This window comes from Diadema setosum, chromosome 15 (assembly GCF_964275005.1).
Source record: "Diadema setosum chromosome 15, eeDiaSeto1, whole genome shotgun sequence".
NCBI classification, from domain to species: Eukaryota; Metazoa; Echinodermata; class Echinoidea; order Diadematoida; family Diadematidae; genus Diadema; species Diadema setosum.
In genome coordinates this window covers 11508740-11525544 of record NC_092699.1, presented here as the reverse complement: position 1 = coordinate 11525544, position 16805 = coordinate 11508740, and the positions used below count along the sequence as shown (strand labels likewise).

General features: G+C 41.6%; 1 protein-coding gene across 1 annotated transcript in view; it reads right to left on the bottom strand.

The window, feature by feature from the left end:
* Nucleotides 1–574: 574 nt before the first annotated feature.
* The window catches only part of LOC140238418 (uncharacterized), a 65934-nt gene continuing 49703 nt past the window's right edge, over nt 575–16805 (bottom strand). Inside the window, exons 24-39 of the mRNA XM_072318324.1 lie at nt 16361–16479; nt 15582–15707; nt 14418–14697; nt 12558–12749; nt 11766–11983; nt 10175–10396; nt 9376–9618; nt 8804–8944; nt 8058–8197; nt 7162–7291; nt 6111–6311; nt 5121–5290; nt 4040–4181; nt 3264–3372; nt 2415–2642; nt 575–1586 (exon numbers count right to left, since the gene is read on the bottom strand). Coding sequence (XP_072174425.1) covers nt 1501–1586; nt 2415–2642; nt 3264–3372; nt 4040–4181; nt 5121–5290; nt 6111–6311; nt 7162–7291; nt 8058–8197; nt 8804–8944; nt 9376–9618; nt 10175–10396; nt 11766–11983; nt 12558–12749; nt 14418–14697; nt 15582–15707; nt 16361–16479 — 2747 coding nt within the window. The 3' untranslated portion in view covers nt 575–1500. The remainder of the gene's footprint in view (nt 1587–2414; nt 2643–3263; nt 3373–4039; nt 4182–5120; nt 5291–6110; nt 6312–7161; nt 7292–8057; nt 8198–8803; nt 8945–9375; nt 9619–10174; nt 10397–11765; nt 11984–12557; nt 12750–14417; nt 14698–15581; nt 15708–16360; nt 16480–16805) is intronic.

Here is a 16805-nt window from a genome sequence, read left to right as displayed (position 1 = left end):
TGATGACAAATATTTCCTGTGATATGATCTGACATTCGATATTTTTTGTTTTCTTTTAGATTAGCAGTGATTACAATGATTATCTGATTTCTGATAAATGACACTGATAACAACCAACATCCTTTGCAAACACATTTTCTGGCTTAACAAACCACAATCAAAGACCTCTTAACTTACATTCGAGTCATAGAATGACAAGGTGTTCATATTATCATTAACCTTGAAGCGCCACGCCACATGAGCACTTTGCTGTAAAACATTTTGGACTGGTCCAACACCTGGCATGTGATAACTTAATACACACGTCATCACAAAATACACAAATTGCAAAATGGTGATACATGACTGATTAAACACAAATGGTTTGAAATTTCTTCATTGAGAGTATGAAGCAAAGATTATTTTCCTTTCCAGAGAAGTGACTTTTAGGTGTAAAATGTGCTATAAATTGCATATTTCCTTGAATAAAACTAATGAATCTACATGCGACAAGAAAGTTCTTCTGCAATTCAACCACGCTACACCTAATACTGAAAAAAAAAAAAAATCAAGCAAACTTTACAATTTCTTTATTCTTCTCTATCCTTCAGAAATGTATCTGCAAAGCCTTGTGAAAACTGCTGTCCTGATAAAACTACTGTTATGAAACAAGTTACTGTTTCTGTGAATAAATTACTGAGCACCATGGCATTATAGATACCATTCTGGTGTGTGTGTAATGGGAGAGAACACTGGCTCGCTCAAGTCTAGAGTAAGTAGCAATTTTTGACGCCTTCAAGCTGCATGACAGCGAGCTGGACAGTTAAACAACATGTAGATCTCATCATGCTCCAAAGGTGAGCCACAGCTCCCCAATGAAAACAGAAGACTCCAGTGTTTAAACACTACCTGCCACTTTACACAACTCCAGTCCACACTTTGTCATCCCCCCCACCCCGACATATCCAAGCCTTTCTCGCTTGCTACTTATACAGTAGTAATGGCCTCAAGTTCATCCTCATCACATTTTCTACTCTCCCTCTCTTTTTAGCACGTCAAAGCAAGGAAAGCATTGACTACATCGTCTGCACATGGATTTATCTACAAACACCTGAAAGCAAGACTAGGGACCATCTTAGATCCGGCTTACACTGATGACAACATTCTACACTTGCAAGGTCTTACGAAAACAGCTGAACACTGATAGTGATTACAACATTCATCTTGGCCAAGGCTTGGTCCTTTCCTGTGAGTGTACATGTATTTCCACCACTGTACAACACACGATGAAGATTGACAAAACCATATATTACAGGAATGTACCTTTCATGATTAAATCTCTAGAGAACAAGATGTAAGATGTAAACTTTACTTCACTCTTTTTTCACTTTCTTCTTCTTTTCTCTCTCTGTCTTTCTTCATTCTGCTCTTCTTGGAATGCTTAATAGAATGTCTTGACATATTGCCGAGAGCTGAAAAAAAAAAAAATGGCAGCTGGATTTTGAGCAGACGAGGGCATGCTCACTTGCGTAGCGAGCCGCGCAGCGAGGTCGGGCTGAGGCCGCGAGCTGAGCGGGTTCTCGCGCTGCTGCTTCGAAGCTTGGTATCTAGAGAGAAAGAGGGAGACAAACACTAAGGTATGCAACCATCAGAAGGCTAAATGCAACACAATTTTCAATCATAGGTTGAGAATAAGACAGTTTTAGCATCATATTTCAAAAGCACTCTCAGTATCTACAGGGTTGTATTTATTCCTCACTATATAATGCACATTATGGGATGGTGGTATACTGTATATATGCTGCATTGTAGTCATTTGTGAAATTTGCAAGTTATGTTTATCTGAAAGCCTATTTAGACCTTACCAAGAAAATGATGTGTCACAAAAGTACTTCTTACATACTTTGGTGACCTTTGACTTCTTTCAATTTACATAATTATATATTCTATATAAAATCAATAAAAATGGTTAAGCATAAAACTATACAAAAGCGGACAGGCGGTTTTAGGGGTTTTAGGGAGTAATAAGATGTGCAGTTTCTGGCAGTTCAGTTACTAATGGGTATTTACAAGTATGAGCAGATTTTGATTTTGAATACAAGAGAATTTAAGAAATCAACCGTATATTTAGATTTATGATATGTCAGTACTTGTTGCACACACTCCATCTCAACTACACTATAACAAATACCAAGCCCCTCTAAAGGGCATACTGTAAAAGTGGAAATTTTCTTACAGAATCTAGTGCAAGAATTAAAGCACATGAATATTTTTGCTTGTTATATGTTCCACTAAATAATGTCTTCTTTCTGCAGAATTAAAGGCAGGCAAAATTCATTTTTCCCAGCAGAATGAAAAAAAAAAATTACTCGCATGAAAATATCCACATTTACAGTACGTGTGAAGTGTGAGAGAACTATGTTACGATTACCAACCTAAGGCAGGAGTTGAGGTGTTGGAGGGCTGGCCCAGCCTGACGGGGGATATACTCCGGGTGCGGTCCTTGGCCAGCCGCGGGGAGAGATTGGTGGGTGGGGAGGGGCCCCGGGCCGACAGCCGCGAAGCGGAGCCGTAGCCCATGGATTCATCCAGCTTGCGCGTCTCGTGTTCCAGCAGGATGGGGTCGAGGGTCGGGTCCCGCGAGACGGAGTGGAGGGACTCACCTTGTGTGGGGAAAGAAACATCCACATATGGCACAGGGTCAGAGATCAAGTTTGGGGTGTTTAAAATCAGTGCTCTTGGACCTGGGATTCTTATTTTATCACTGACACTAGACACTGACAGAACCTTCTATATTTCATATAATACCAGTAATGATTAGTTTCATCAACAGAAATCTGCCTATAAAGTAGAGTGGCAAAGGAAATTGGCAATTAATGCACTTAAGTCTGAGAACCATAACGTCACTGGGGCGACAAGACCTCGTATCTACAAAATGTCAAATGTTCAGGAGAGCCAAAAAACATGGCGGCCAAAGCACTGTAGCGAATGGGATAGCCTTTCCTTTGACATGCTGTGGTGGCTTCATTTTTGGAGTAAGACAGTTGGGATTTGGACAGGACATCACTTAACCCATTATTTGTCTATTAATCCAAAAAAGTCATTTTCACCAAAATTGCAGATACAAGGTCTTGTAACCCCAGCGACAATAAGATGAAATGAAAATATAAATATTTACCTGCCACAGCACTTTCACAATTTGCATGTGGGCATATATCTTTCACATCAAAAGGAAGTAACAGAATCAAACAAAACTAAGAACAGGCATTGGTTGAGAAACTTACTGAGCATGTTTCGTAGGTCCTGGATCTCGTCGTTGGTCTTGGAACTCATGGAGATGTACTGCTGACGCTTCTTGATCTCCCGCTGGAGTTGGTCTTTCAAGGTAGAGTTCTAAAATTGGCAATATCGGAAGAAACAAAAATAAATTCACAATATACTAGAAGACACGTGAACTGGTATCCTCCCATTAAAAAAAAAAAAAAGGACTGTGTTCACACAGTTTAGAATAATTGTTTCCGAATTTCAGTTCAACTTGAACCCACTTCATGGTATCATTTTGGCTGTGGATGTTTTGTGGCATATAATGTGCAAAAATATCAAGACTATATCATATAACAACATGGGATTTCTCAGTTTTTGCTTTTGATTTCTTTTGTTAAAAGATTTGACTGACAGTATCAAAGTGATTTAATTTAGCATTTTACTGTAGAGAATAGAAAATCTTTAGATAGAGACATCAAATTTTAAAAAAAAATGCATTCTCAGACTAATTAAAACCTTTCATCTCTTTTCTCACATCTCTTTTCACAGATATTTTCTATCTACCTTTCGCTGCGCCATGAGTACCTATTCATGATGGATAATGGCCCATTAGAAGTGTTCATATCATCATTTATGATTTAGTGTCCTTTAATTAACCCGTTGAGGACGAGTCAAGAGTATACTCAGGCAGGTGTCTACGGGAAATGAGTGTTGTAGCAAAATCAAACCGTCCTCAATGGGTTAAAAACATTGTGGAAAAGGGTGATGGGAGGGAAATTCCCTTTCACCAACCCACCTGTTCTTCCAGCCCCTTGACGCGCTGACGGTGGGCCCTCTCCCTAGCCTCCAGGGTGCGCTCTGCCTGGAGCTGAGCCGTCCGTAGCCGCTCCGTCTCGATCTCAGTCTCCTGCCGGTGTCTTGTTGTCAGCTCTATCAACCTTTGGATCAGAGGGAGATACATATGTAGGAGGGTGATTAGCATATGGGTTTCTGGAGAGTTAGTTAGCCCGACACTCCTGTGAGGGTGGTATCATCTCAATAAGGGGGCACCATTACTACTTACTACTATTATCTATTATCAATAGATACTACAACTGTCAGATCATCGGAAAGATGGATGGATGGATGAATGGATGGATGGATGGATGGATGGATGGATTGATGATGGATGATAGATGACAGATGGATGAAAGGATGATGGATTGATTGATGAATGGACAGATGAAGGGATAGATAAAGGGATAGATGATGGATGGATAGATGGATGAATGAATGAATGAACAAATGGATGGATGGATAAATGGGTGGATAAATAAATGGGTGGGTTGGTGGACGAATGGATGGATGGATGGATGAATTAATGAATGCATGTACTCATATTCATGATGGAAACTTCACTGGCAAGTAGCTTCTCTCCTCAAGGACAGTTTTCTACTTCACTAGAAACTGCTTACATCTACTTCTCACTGATTCAAACTGGCTTATATTACTTTTTAATCCTGAATGAAATGTTTCTAAAAGGAAAATCATGGGCAAAGTAAGCGTGACAGGAAAAAAAAAAAAATAGTCACCATCGTCAATACACACACCTTTTCCATTCCTTTGAAATCCATGTGGAGACAATGTGGTATCCCTTATTCAAGGTGTCATTTTGCAAATTACAATTTCTTCAATCAAAACAGGAATCAAAGAAATGGGTCATTGCTAATGGAAGCAGGAAGGGAAGTAGAGCCAATGGGGATAATCAACACCACAAAAAGAGCTAAAAATTCAAGCACAGAAAGGGCCCCCTTGAAGGTAGTATGGGAAAAGTCTGCAGACAACATCGCTATGATGCCATGGCCTCAGAGGGTCAAATGAGGGTGCCACATATGTACCTCTGTGCATGCTGCTGCTCTGTTTCAGCCAGGGTAGCCTGCAGGGCCTGGATCTGACGCTGCATCTCGGCATTCTCGTGGTCCAGAGAGCTGAGGGACTGGTCCAAGGCTCCTTTCTCAGATGTGGCCCTCATCACCGCCTCCTCGTGCCGCATCTTCTCACGCTCAACCTGTCAAATCGTACAAATGAAAATAAAAAAAATTGAGTGAAAATTTGTGATTAGGTGGGGGGGGGGGGGTGGTGGATATAGTCCACATACAATGTACATTGGAAATTTGGGTCTTCTTTGCTTTGTTTTATATTCTTATTTCCTGACTGACCCTTTGCGAAAAGCATCTCCAATGCATCAGATCTTGTAGACTGGGTTCCTGATTTTGGCTCTTTTGCCGGTAGCCTTGGTATACACACATGGAACAATGGTTAGTTGAGATTCAGAAGGAAATTACTGCACAGACCTCCAGTACTAATACCCTTTTGATTCTAAAAGTATGAATGATCATTTCCTTTGGATAAGAATACTATCTGACTGGTAAAATAAGTGTGCAATGTGAATAGGCAGTTTCCAAGCACTTGCAAGACTGGCAGTGTCCTAGCAGTTGCAAGATTGGCATTTTCTTAGCAGTTGCAATATTGAGTGCAGCAAGACAATAATTCTCTTGCTGCCGAACACTTATCTTATCTCATCACACTGTCAATTTGTGACAGATATGATATATCAAAAGCTGATTTGATAAGATCTTATCTACCCAAGGTAGCCTCTATAATTCTCCCGGAAGGCCCAGCCCTAATCACTTCTCAAGCACTGGCAGATATCCCTTCTTTCTCCTGGGGGTAAAGAGCAACATAGATAGTAAAGCATCTCAGGAAGGGAGAAATGGATTTGAACTAAGGACCTCTTGATCGAGAGTCCACAGATTCAACCACTACACCACATTTCTAAAAAGTTGGATGTGATGTGAAGGCAGGAAACAGCAAAGCTCTCACGATACCTTGTCCAGAGTTTTCTTGAGGGCAGTCTTGTCCTTCTCGAGGCGGCCGGCGCTGCGCTGGACCTCCCTCTTCTCCTGCTCCAGGTTGGAGTAGGCCTTCTGGAGGGTGGTGACGTGCTCCTTGAGGGAGCGTTTCTCTGCTTGCAGCCGCTGGATCTGTGTCATCGTCATCTCCTCCGAATCCTGGTGCTGCTTCAACACCTGCACAGATTTGGGTTGAAAAGAAATGTTTTACTTCCCCTGTGTCCTCTGTTACAGTAGATACAAAAAAAAAAAAAAAAGGAATTATACACGAAGGCTATAAAATCTATATAACTCAGATGGACTTCTATAAGAACATAGTAAAACAAACACTGTGTGCTGCATACATAGCTTGGAAATGTGGAGACAGCATATAGACTTTAATTAGTTTCTCTCTCTCTCTCTTATCTCCTGCATCTGTCTGTCTGCCTGCCTATCTGTCCGTCTGTTTGTCTATCTAGGTAACCAGCTGTTGCATCTCAGTGGATAAGACCACTCACTATCGATAACACGGTCCTCTGGTTCAAGTATCCTGGCTGCAGTCATAACTCTGGGCAAGGCATTTCATCCTCAATGCCTGGTCCTTTGGCGGGGACTCAAAGTAGTTGCCTCAGTGGTTGTTTACTCTCCAAACATACAAAGCTTCCACACTGGCCACACAATGCAAAATGAAATTTCATTTGACTACCCATCTATTCATTCGTCTATCTATCTATCTATCCATCTATTCATTTAATGATCTGTCTATCCATCTATTTAACAATTCATCTATCTATCCAGCTAACCATTCATCTATCTATCCATCTACTTATCAATCTATCAACCCATCTAACTATCCATCTATACATTTAATGATTCATCTATCCATCTAACTATCTATATATCTACCCATCTAACTATCCATGTATCTACCAATCTTACCATCTATCTATCCACTGATCTATTTATCCATCTATCTATCTATCTATCTATCTACCCATCTCTATCCTTCTCTCTTCCAAGCGCATGTGTTCTGGTCAGCAATGCCCACCTGCTGTGAGGACCTGATCTGCTGCTCTAGCTCTGATCGTCTCAGCTCACATTCTGCCAGGTCATTCTGGGTCTGCTGGAGTCTCTCCATCAGCTGGTGGTTCTGCTTCTTGGCATCGCTCGATCCATGTCTGGAGGAGAAAGAAAAAAAAAAAACAGATTAAAAAAATGATGGAATCAAGATGGAGATCACTTCAACATCATTTGAATCATACGAGAAACAGACATTATCACACAAAGGAGAAATGAAAAAGACAAGAAAAGATTGGAGAAGGGGGAAACAAAAGATATATATGAGGAAAAATAAAGAGATGAGCTCAAGAGGAAGTGAAAGGCTAAAACAGAAGCACAGACTCTGTATCAAAACAAGAGACCTGGGGGTCTGGCGCTAATCTGAGTATTGCAAGTTCACATCCCATGCATTCTTGCAGACTACTACCTGAGAACATTGCAAACTTGGGGGACGAGCAGCATTGAAGGCTTCTGTGGGGGCATGGTACATGTGTATCCATATACATATTCCATCACACTGGTAAAAAAATACCTGCCAAGTACACAGTATATTTACAAAATTTTGTTATGCAGTTAAAATATAACACAGACTTAGAATACTGTAAATGCAAAAATTCCTTCACCCCCAACCCCCATTGGACTCCCATTGACCCCTGGATCTACTATCAATAACCTTGAAAGTGCATTCACTAACTTACTCAGAATATTTCCAGCTTTAAATATTTTTTTTTTCTTTTCTGAAATAGGGGGTTTTGTGGTCCTCGTATCAAGTATATAAATTGTCACCCTTGTGATGATGTTCTAGGCTTGGTGCCAAATTTGACCATGTGTTTTCAAGAAGGAGAAGAAAATGTGTTGGCCCCCCAACTTGAACCCCCGACCCACCTGGCTGCGTCCAGTCTCTCCTGCAGCACCCTGCGGTCCTTCTCACTGCTGGCCAGCGTCTGCTGTAGCTGATGCATCTCCTCTTGCCTCTGGGTGGCTTCCATGGTGCTGTCATTAAGGGACAGGGACAGAGACTGGAGCTGGGGGCAGAATGAGGGCAGGGGAGGGGTACGTGAAGGGTGATAGGGATGGAGGGAGGAAGGGGTAGGGGGCGAGTGGAGTGAAGGGGAGGGAATAGAGAATTGACTTGAAATTAATGATTGAGAAGGGGAAAGCCTATTCTAGTGCATCAAAATATTTCACATACTTTATGTTGACCTGTGGGATGTTTAGTGGCTGTGGCTCATTACACTCCAACTAGCATTCACTAAGAAGAAAAACAAACAAACAAACAAACAAAAAAAACCCAACTTGTTAACCCGCGGAGGATGAGCTGATTTTACTACATGTACATCATGCGCTTCCAATCAACACCTGCCCGAGAATACTCGGAACTAGTCTTCAGTGGGTTCAAATGCATTATATCAGATGCCATATTTAAAAGGGCTGCAGATCAAGTCAGTATAATTTCTTTCATTTTTGTGAATCTTCTGATACTAAAAATCACTCTGACTCGTACATGCATTTCTTCTTTTAACACAATAAATCTATGTGCTGTTTTTGCACTGAATTTCCTGGAATAATGACATCTCGTGTCCCCAGATCACAGGGGGGTAAAGAGGTCCATCACAGGCCGCTGGTCCTACCTTGTCCTTGAGAGTATTCTCTCCCTCCTCTGACCTGGCCAGAGAGCTGGACAGTCGGTCAATGGTCAGCTGTAAGGAGGTGTTCCTGCTCTCCAGGTCCTGGATCTGTCTCATCAGGGACTCAATCCTGTCTTGCAACACCTTTGCACAAAGAGAGAAGGAGAGATAGATATATGGAGAGACAAGAAACACAAGACATGGATGAGATCATGGAAGACAGAGATTGCTGACAAGAACTTTATCATGGATTTCAGGAGTTTTACCTGACTTGATTAGATTATGGAGAGAGAAGCACACAAAACTTTGGTGACTTTGGGTGACCTGCACCACAAAACTATGTCTTTAGCAATATATATGTTTATCTTTCTCTTCTCGAAACATTTTGGGTTGGCATTTCTGCACAAACATGAGATGAGATACTGAAACTGATTCAATTCCACAATCTAAACATATTTACAACAGAACGGGATATCAAGGTGCATTAAAGAAATTATTCAAAGACCCATAATTTCAGCAACAGTTTCAACAACAAATGTTCCATGCTGATATGACATTTGCCATCTTGCGTGTACCTGACTCTCTGTCTCCTTGTCTGTCATGGAGAGATGAGAGCGTTGAAGGTCGCCCTCTAGTGCCCGTCGTTTCAGCTCCAGCTGCGTGCCCCGGTTCTCCGACGATTCTAGCGCCTCGCGCAGGCTGCGCTTCTCCACCTCGGCCTTCTGCTCGGTCTGGCGCATCTTGTTGATGCGGTCATTGAGGTTCCGCTTCTCGGATTCGGCGGACTGGAGGGAGCGTTCCAGGGTATGGATCTTTTCCTGAAAATTGATGGGATGTGAACGAGGTACTGTAAATGTCGATATTTTCGTGTGATTAATTTTTTGCGCCGAGTGGATAAAAATCGTATTCGCCAGTCGTTAAATTCGCAAAGCACAGTTATCAACCCATTTACAATGTGCAGAGAAAATTGTGAAGATATTTTCGTGTGTTTTAGAATTCGTGCTAGATAGAAGTAGCACAAAATTGCGCGAAAATTAATGTACGCAAAGATTTATGTTTTTACAGTAAACTAGAACGTGTAGTATAAAACTTCATCTCATTCCACCTACACATAACTGATTTATGAACAATTAATATGTCCACATAACTTCACTAAATGAACATCTCAAACCATCAACATCACTACTTATCATGCAAATGACACTAAATATGACACTAGTCACAGTTTCTCAAAATAATACATGGCCAAAACATACCGTATACACAAAAGAGTGCTGCAACCATGCACATCTCAAAAGAATATTTGCTGTTTCAATCCACATCAATAAAACACTGCCCCACCCCGCCCCCATTTGTTGAATTTGCGATGGCTACCTGCATGCCCTTGCGATCCCGCTCGTTGCGCCGGATGGTCTCCTCCTGCAGCATGAGGGCAGTCTGCGCACTGCTGAGCCGTCCGTCAGCCCCTCGCTTGCCCTCCTCCGCCTCACCCAGCGTCTTCTGGAGCTGCTCCAGCCTCACCTCCACCCTGTGCCTGGCCTCCTCGTTCTCTGTCAGCTCTTGGGTCAGGAGGCGGATCCGCCCAAAGGCATCATCCTGGATACAGAAAATCACAACATACAAAGTAGTTGGGCAGGGCCCTTAGCAACCACGTTTGTTTGTCTTTGTTCTCCATTAAGGAGTTTCTTTTCTGACAGAGTGGTGAACAGTCAGGGAAAGGGGAGAGGGTCAAATCCATGGCACTTACAATCAAATGGAATAAATTTCAGAAAAATTGAGGATAAACTTTGAACCAATAAATCTCTACAGGCAAAAATGCCAACCTTGTAAATAGTATTGCAGTATTCTGAGAGTTGAAAAGGCATATTTTTGGTGGAAAGACAGCACTTTTACCCTTTCCTCTGATAAACGTATGTAGTGTTGCAATTTTGGAAGAACAGTATTTTCCATGAAATCTGCAGTATTTCTGGAACAAAAACAAGCAAACAAACAGTACAAACTATTGCAAAAAATACCGGCTCGGATCTCGGTACAGAGGTTTTACCATGTACACAAACATCTTGTTACCAGACCACCCTGTGGCCTTCAATGCAGCCATCAACATCATTGGCAAGAGGCTTTAATACTGCTATGAACATCAAGTCACCCAACCTCTCATAAATCAACACTGAAAATTGATCAGGGGGACTGTGCACTTTTGCCACAAATAAGAATGACAATAACAATGATAATGACAGTTGCTTTTTTATATAGCACATTTCAGACTTGTTAAGAATTTCAATAATACCCTCATTCCAGAGAGATTTCTTCTCATCGGTCACTAGTTGGAAGCAGAGTTTGTCGCTTCTGGCCACCCACAGAAGTGTATCTGGTCGCAGTCTGATGAATCTGACTTGTGCTGATGGACTATTGAATCAGTCTCAGACCTGGGCCCCGTTGCTAGAAACTTTGCGTTTAAATGCAACTTGCAACTGATTGTCACTGGCCAATCAAAATCATTGTTGCATGCATGTCTTCTTAATAGGGCAGACCCTGAGCCAATCAGAATGGTTGTTTCAAAATTAGCAATTATTTGCAATTGATTGCAACTTTCTTGCAACGGGGCCCTGTCCTCATTGGACAATCTTGCCCCATTGGATCACACCCAGTGTGTCTGACACTGACCAGGGGGGCATTTCATGAAGCGTTTTGTCAGATATTTCGTCTGACAAACTGTTATACGCTACCGAAATCCTTGCATCTGATTGGGTGACAGCAAATTTGTCCGACAAAGTTGTCAGACAAAACGCTTCATGAAATCAGATGGTCTTACAATCCTGATGGTCTACCATCACAAATCGGATTCATCAGACTGCCATCTGACACACTTTGGTGGGTGGTTGGAAGCAACAAAATTTGCTTCCTATGAGTGACCGATGAGAACAAAATCTTTGTAGAATTGAGGTATAAGCTCCATCTAACCCACCCGTTCTTTCTCTGTGTCCTTGAGCTGCTGTGAGAAGTCCTTGAGGGCTATCCTGACCGTCTCGGGGTCGATGTCAGCCACCAGCTGCTCTAGTCGTGTCGGGGAGGTACTCCTGGTGGGGAGGGGGCTGCCAGAGCGGTCCTGGAACTCGGGCGACCCAATGCGGGGGATGGTGGACCCCAAACCCTCAGCCGTCGATGCAAAGGTGTTGTCAAAACCTGAATGGTATGAGAAATGTCAAGGGTTGACCCTTGATTACTGCCCATCAGGTTGAATGGTTTACATTACACTGCTATGAGACAAAACATGTCATCAAAGACAGAAATCTTGGTCAATTATACATGACATCATATATTTTGTTACAATAATCTCACGCTATCACTATAATCTGTAATTAATAAACTAAGAAACATAATGCCTCCGGCACCACTTCGTGGCGGAGGCATAAAAAGTTGTCACTAACTTCATCCTAGTAGCTACAGCATGGACATAAAATATGAGTTTTCTTGACATGTATATAAAATCTTACCTTCTGGCTTTCAGTGTAATGCAAAAATGCTGAAGTTCATAGTAAGCTCAAAAGTAAGATCCTTTTATTTCTGAACGAGATTTATAGGTGTCACTTAAGCACAAATTTATCATCCATATTGTCTCATATGAACCTCATCATATCTTCATCATTCTTTCATATAGCCCTTAACTACAACATAACTAGCTTTACAGCGGCAAGTCTTGCTACTTCCAGTTACATAATGAGCATCCACGCAGTGACTTGAGTGTCTTGTGACTGACCTTTGACCGGTGACCTTGTCCGGCGACCCCTGACAGGGCTGGGGCTCCTGTCCCTGAGTGATTGCCTGGTGCCCGGCGAGATGCCGCCGGTCAGGCTGGTGGAGCTGCCCATGCCACCGGCACCGATGCCCAGTGTCCGGCGCAGGGTGGAATGCAGGCTGCCCAGCTTGAACTCCACTTCTTGCTTTGCACCTGTGTAAAGTACATCATGGTTGAGATTCTTACAAGCATATATATATATATATATATATATATATATATATATATATATACTCCTAGATGGGTCATTTGGAAGACATTTCCATTTGTTTTATATGCAAATTTTAAAATACATGTTTAATGGCAATTTACGCAATGGAGACACGAAAATTGTCTCCTTAATGACCAGTTGTCTCCCTAATGAAGACACTTCCCCCCAATATGTCTCCCTAAGGTGCCAACTAGGGATATAAATATATATATATATATATATATATATATATCTATATATATATATATATACATACATTTATATATTTTTACATCTTTTTTTGACATATTTTACATAGTTTTACATACATGTATGACATCTTTTTTTTCTCCTTCCCTTCACTAAAAGCTAATACACAGAGTGACCATATCTATATCATCTGTACAGAAGCAGATATACACACGTTTATAATGCATTTTTACGGCTTTTTTGATATACTATACATACAGATTTACATATCACATCTTTTTTTTTTGTTGTTGTCTTTCACTTCACCAAAAGCTGATATTCAGAGTGACCATATCTGTTGGCAGGTATTTCACAACTCTCACAGCTGCTGCTGCTTTTGTTTCTGTCCAAGGTCAGCAATATTTTTGAAATGCAGTATGCTACACTTAAACAAACTTGCATAATACTGAGAAAAATGACATATATCATGTTACCGGTCATAACCCAACCCGTCCCGAGCTCAATAATCAAAATTTGACGAAAGCGGAATTAGGCTCCAATAGCATAATTGACCCCATTATCACATGACTGTCACATGATTGCCCCATTATCACATGACTATCATGACTGTCCTCCTCATCATGATCTATCCACAGCACTTCACTTCATTATTAGTTACCCCCTGCTTGTTCCCGTTATATGGGATAATATCTACTGTCTGGTGACATATTCCATTTGGCCTCATGGAATACAGCACCAGACTGTATACATTTCCCGTTTTATGTAAGAACAGGCAGGGGGCAACAATCTTATCGTTTAGTGTCATCTCATTGGGAAATGTTCATTGAAACCTTAGACCCCTACTTCATATTTCAGAAACTTTGGTTTACTCAGCACTTGTGCTTTCTTTTATATAAACCAACTGGTGGAGGACATGTACTGCCAGCTAGTAGTAAAACTGTAATCGGTTCAAGTGCAGGCAGCTGAACAAACGAACAATGAACTTGAAATACAACAGGGGCAATGATCTCATTCAATTGATATAAGATATATTTCTTGGCTGATAGACCAATCATATTATAGAATCTACCATCACTATTAAAGCAATGTGTCACTGTTTAAATAGCTATAATGTAATGATTAATTTCAAGCAATCAAGTAGTGATTAAATTTTGATAATGCCAAAGCAATACGATACTGATACTGTAAAAGTGGAAATTTCCGCAGTGTTGAAATTTTCGCGCATTTCATGCAAATCAGAAACTAGTGTGAAAATAAAAACACACAAATATTTTTGCATGCCTTCATGTTCCAGTAGTTGATGTCTTGATTCCTCGGAATCAAAAACATGCGAAACTCTTCTTGTCCGGCCGAGCATGAAAAATCAGTAGCGCAAAAATATCCACTTTACAGTAGAGGGAAACCAGTGCTGTGAGCCTCACCTTCAACTTGAGCCAGCTGGGCCTCAAGCCCGTTGACCCGCCCCTCGGCCGCGCTCAGCTTGAGCTTGATGTCGCCCAGCTCCCCCCGCGTGCCGTCCAGGTTCATCTCGCTGCCCCGCAGCCGCTCCGTGATGCGGCGCTCGGCGGCCCGCGCCTCGTCCACGGCCATGCTGTAGTCCTTCTCCTTCAGGCGGAGCTCCTCCTCCAGGTCGCCGTAGCGACGCTGGAGGTTCTGGACCTCCTTGCGGGCAGACTCCCTCTCGGCTTCTGTCTCCATCACCTGAGAAAAGATTCAGGTGGAGAAGCTTGAATATCCTCCTCAGTGTGTTTCCGAGAGATCCACACATTCAATCCCTCCATCATTTAACCCGTTGAGGACGAGTCCCGAGTACACTCGGGCAAGTGTCTATGAGAAATGTGTGTTGTAGCCAAATCAGCCAGTCCTCAACGGGTTTAAATCACTTATTCAGTCAAGTCATCTTTCTTCCATGTGACGTTATCACTTTCAAAGGAGCAGGACAAATGGTACAATAGACTTTGCAGTAATGTTACCATCCTTCTACTTCTTGTTTTTTTCTTTTCTTTTCTTATCCTGCCTTCACTCAACACATTAGTGACACTAATAGTAATATTAGTCACATGAATGAGAAAGCTCACCAGTAGAGCCACTTCAATATATAAATTGATTTCTATGACACCACAAAGCATTATCTCTTTTGCTTCTTACAATAATTATCAATAACTTATCACACTTTGTCATCTTCTAAATGTAGGCCCTACAGATATCCTGATTTGCAAAAGACATCACTGACATGGGAGGATGACCAAATATAGGGGAATGCATGACAGTTGCAGGAATGCCAACCTTGTAAACAGCATTGCAGTATTCTGCAGGCTGAAAAGGTGTATTTCTCGAGAGAAACAGTACCTGGCATTCTTATACCTGTCAGGCAATAGACCATGTGTAAAAATAAACTGGGGAAAAAAGGTATCTTCCACGAAACCTTTAGTATTTATGGCAAAACACCAACAACAACAAGAAACAAACAAAACACACAATACAAAACACTACAAAATAGTGAAAGTTGGCACTCCTGCAAATGAAAAACTTCAACGGATATTCCTCCGTCATTTTCACTCCTCTTCCCCTAGAGGACAACGAACCTTCTGCTTGAGGGCGTAGATCTCCTTCCGATTCTCCTCATCCTTCTCGTCGTCCTTGGCGACTCGGTTCTGGAGGTCGTTGATGTCCTTGCTGAGCTTGGCCTTATCTGTGTCCAAGGTCTTGACCTAATTTCAAGATATCGGGGGGGGGGGGGGGTGTGGAGGAAACATGCATATAATAGCTTGATACCTCTCTTAGTTGAGTGTAGTTGTATTCCATTACACATTCTGTGCTCAGTCATTGAGTCTAAAGTCTGAAGACGCATTGATTACGCTATAAATCAGAGTTTGCTATAAACTCACAGAATGCAAATTGACAAAGAGTATAATTGTACTTTCATCATTACCCCTCACTCTCAGTCCAGTACACATGTAAAGCATTAAAGCATCAGATGTATGGCAACAGGTGTGAACAATATTACATTTATTTGGTCAGAGTATCTCAGTGAATATCATTTTTGATCACATCACACATACACTATTTATCAAATACAGCTATATGCAATGTGCATATTTAAAATGCTAAGAACATGCTCAGCGAAACGTTGAGAGTGGGGTAGACCCTTTACAGGACTACACACATATCCAGGAAAGAATATGTGGTGTACCACAAAGACTTCTACTACTATAATGCATATATCATCTTCATTACACCTTGATTTTGATTAAAATATTTTGTAACATGACATCAGATGCTCCTGAAAGTGTATAATGTGACAATCTTTATTATCGAAGAAAAAATAAAAAAAGATGTGAAGAGGGGCAAACATTATCCTCACCTGTCTGCGTAGTTCCTGGAGTTCCCTGCGAGCCTCCAGCCGAGATTTCTCCACCTCCCTAAGACTGGATCTCAGGTCTCCAGACTCCTTCTGCAGGGCAATCTTCCCTTCTTCCAGGACTGCATGAGACAGAAAGCAAAGAGGCTACATACTCGCTAACTATAGAGGGTGAACTACGTAAAATATCAAAGTTCACACGGAGCACTGCCAGCCATTACTAAAAGGGGCTGTTCCCATAAGGCCATCTGATCGTATCCTTTGAATACAAGTACTTATGCTGAGAAATTTAATTTCCTTTCAAGCGATTCTTTAACAAGACCATTAGTTTGAGAAGTCACACTCTCTTGTGATGGTTTGTGTTTGTTTGTTTGTTTTTGGCAATCATCATAAATTAGACTAGAAATGTCGCTTTGGCGACTGGTATGCCTCCGCCATAATGCATGAT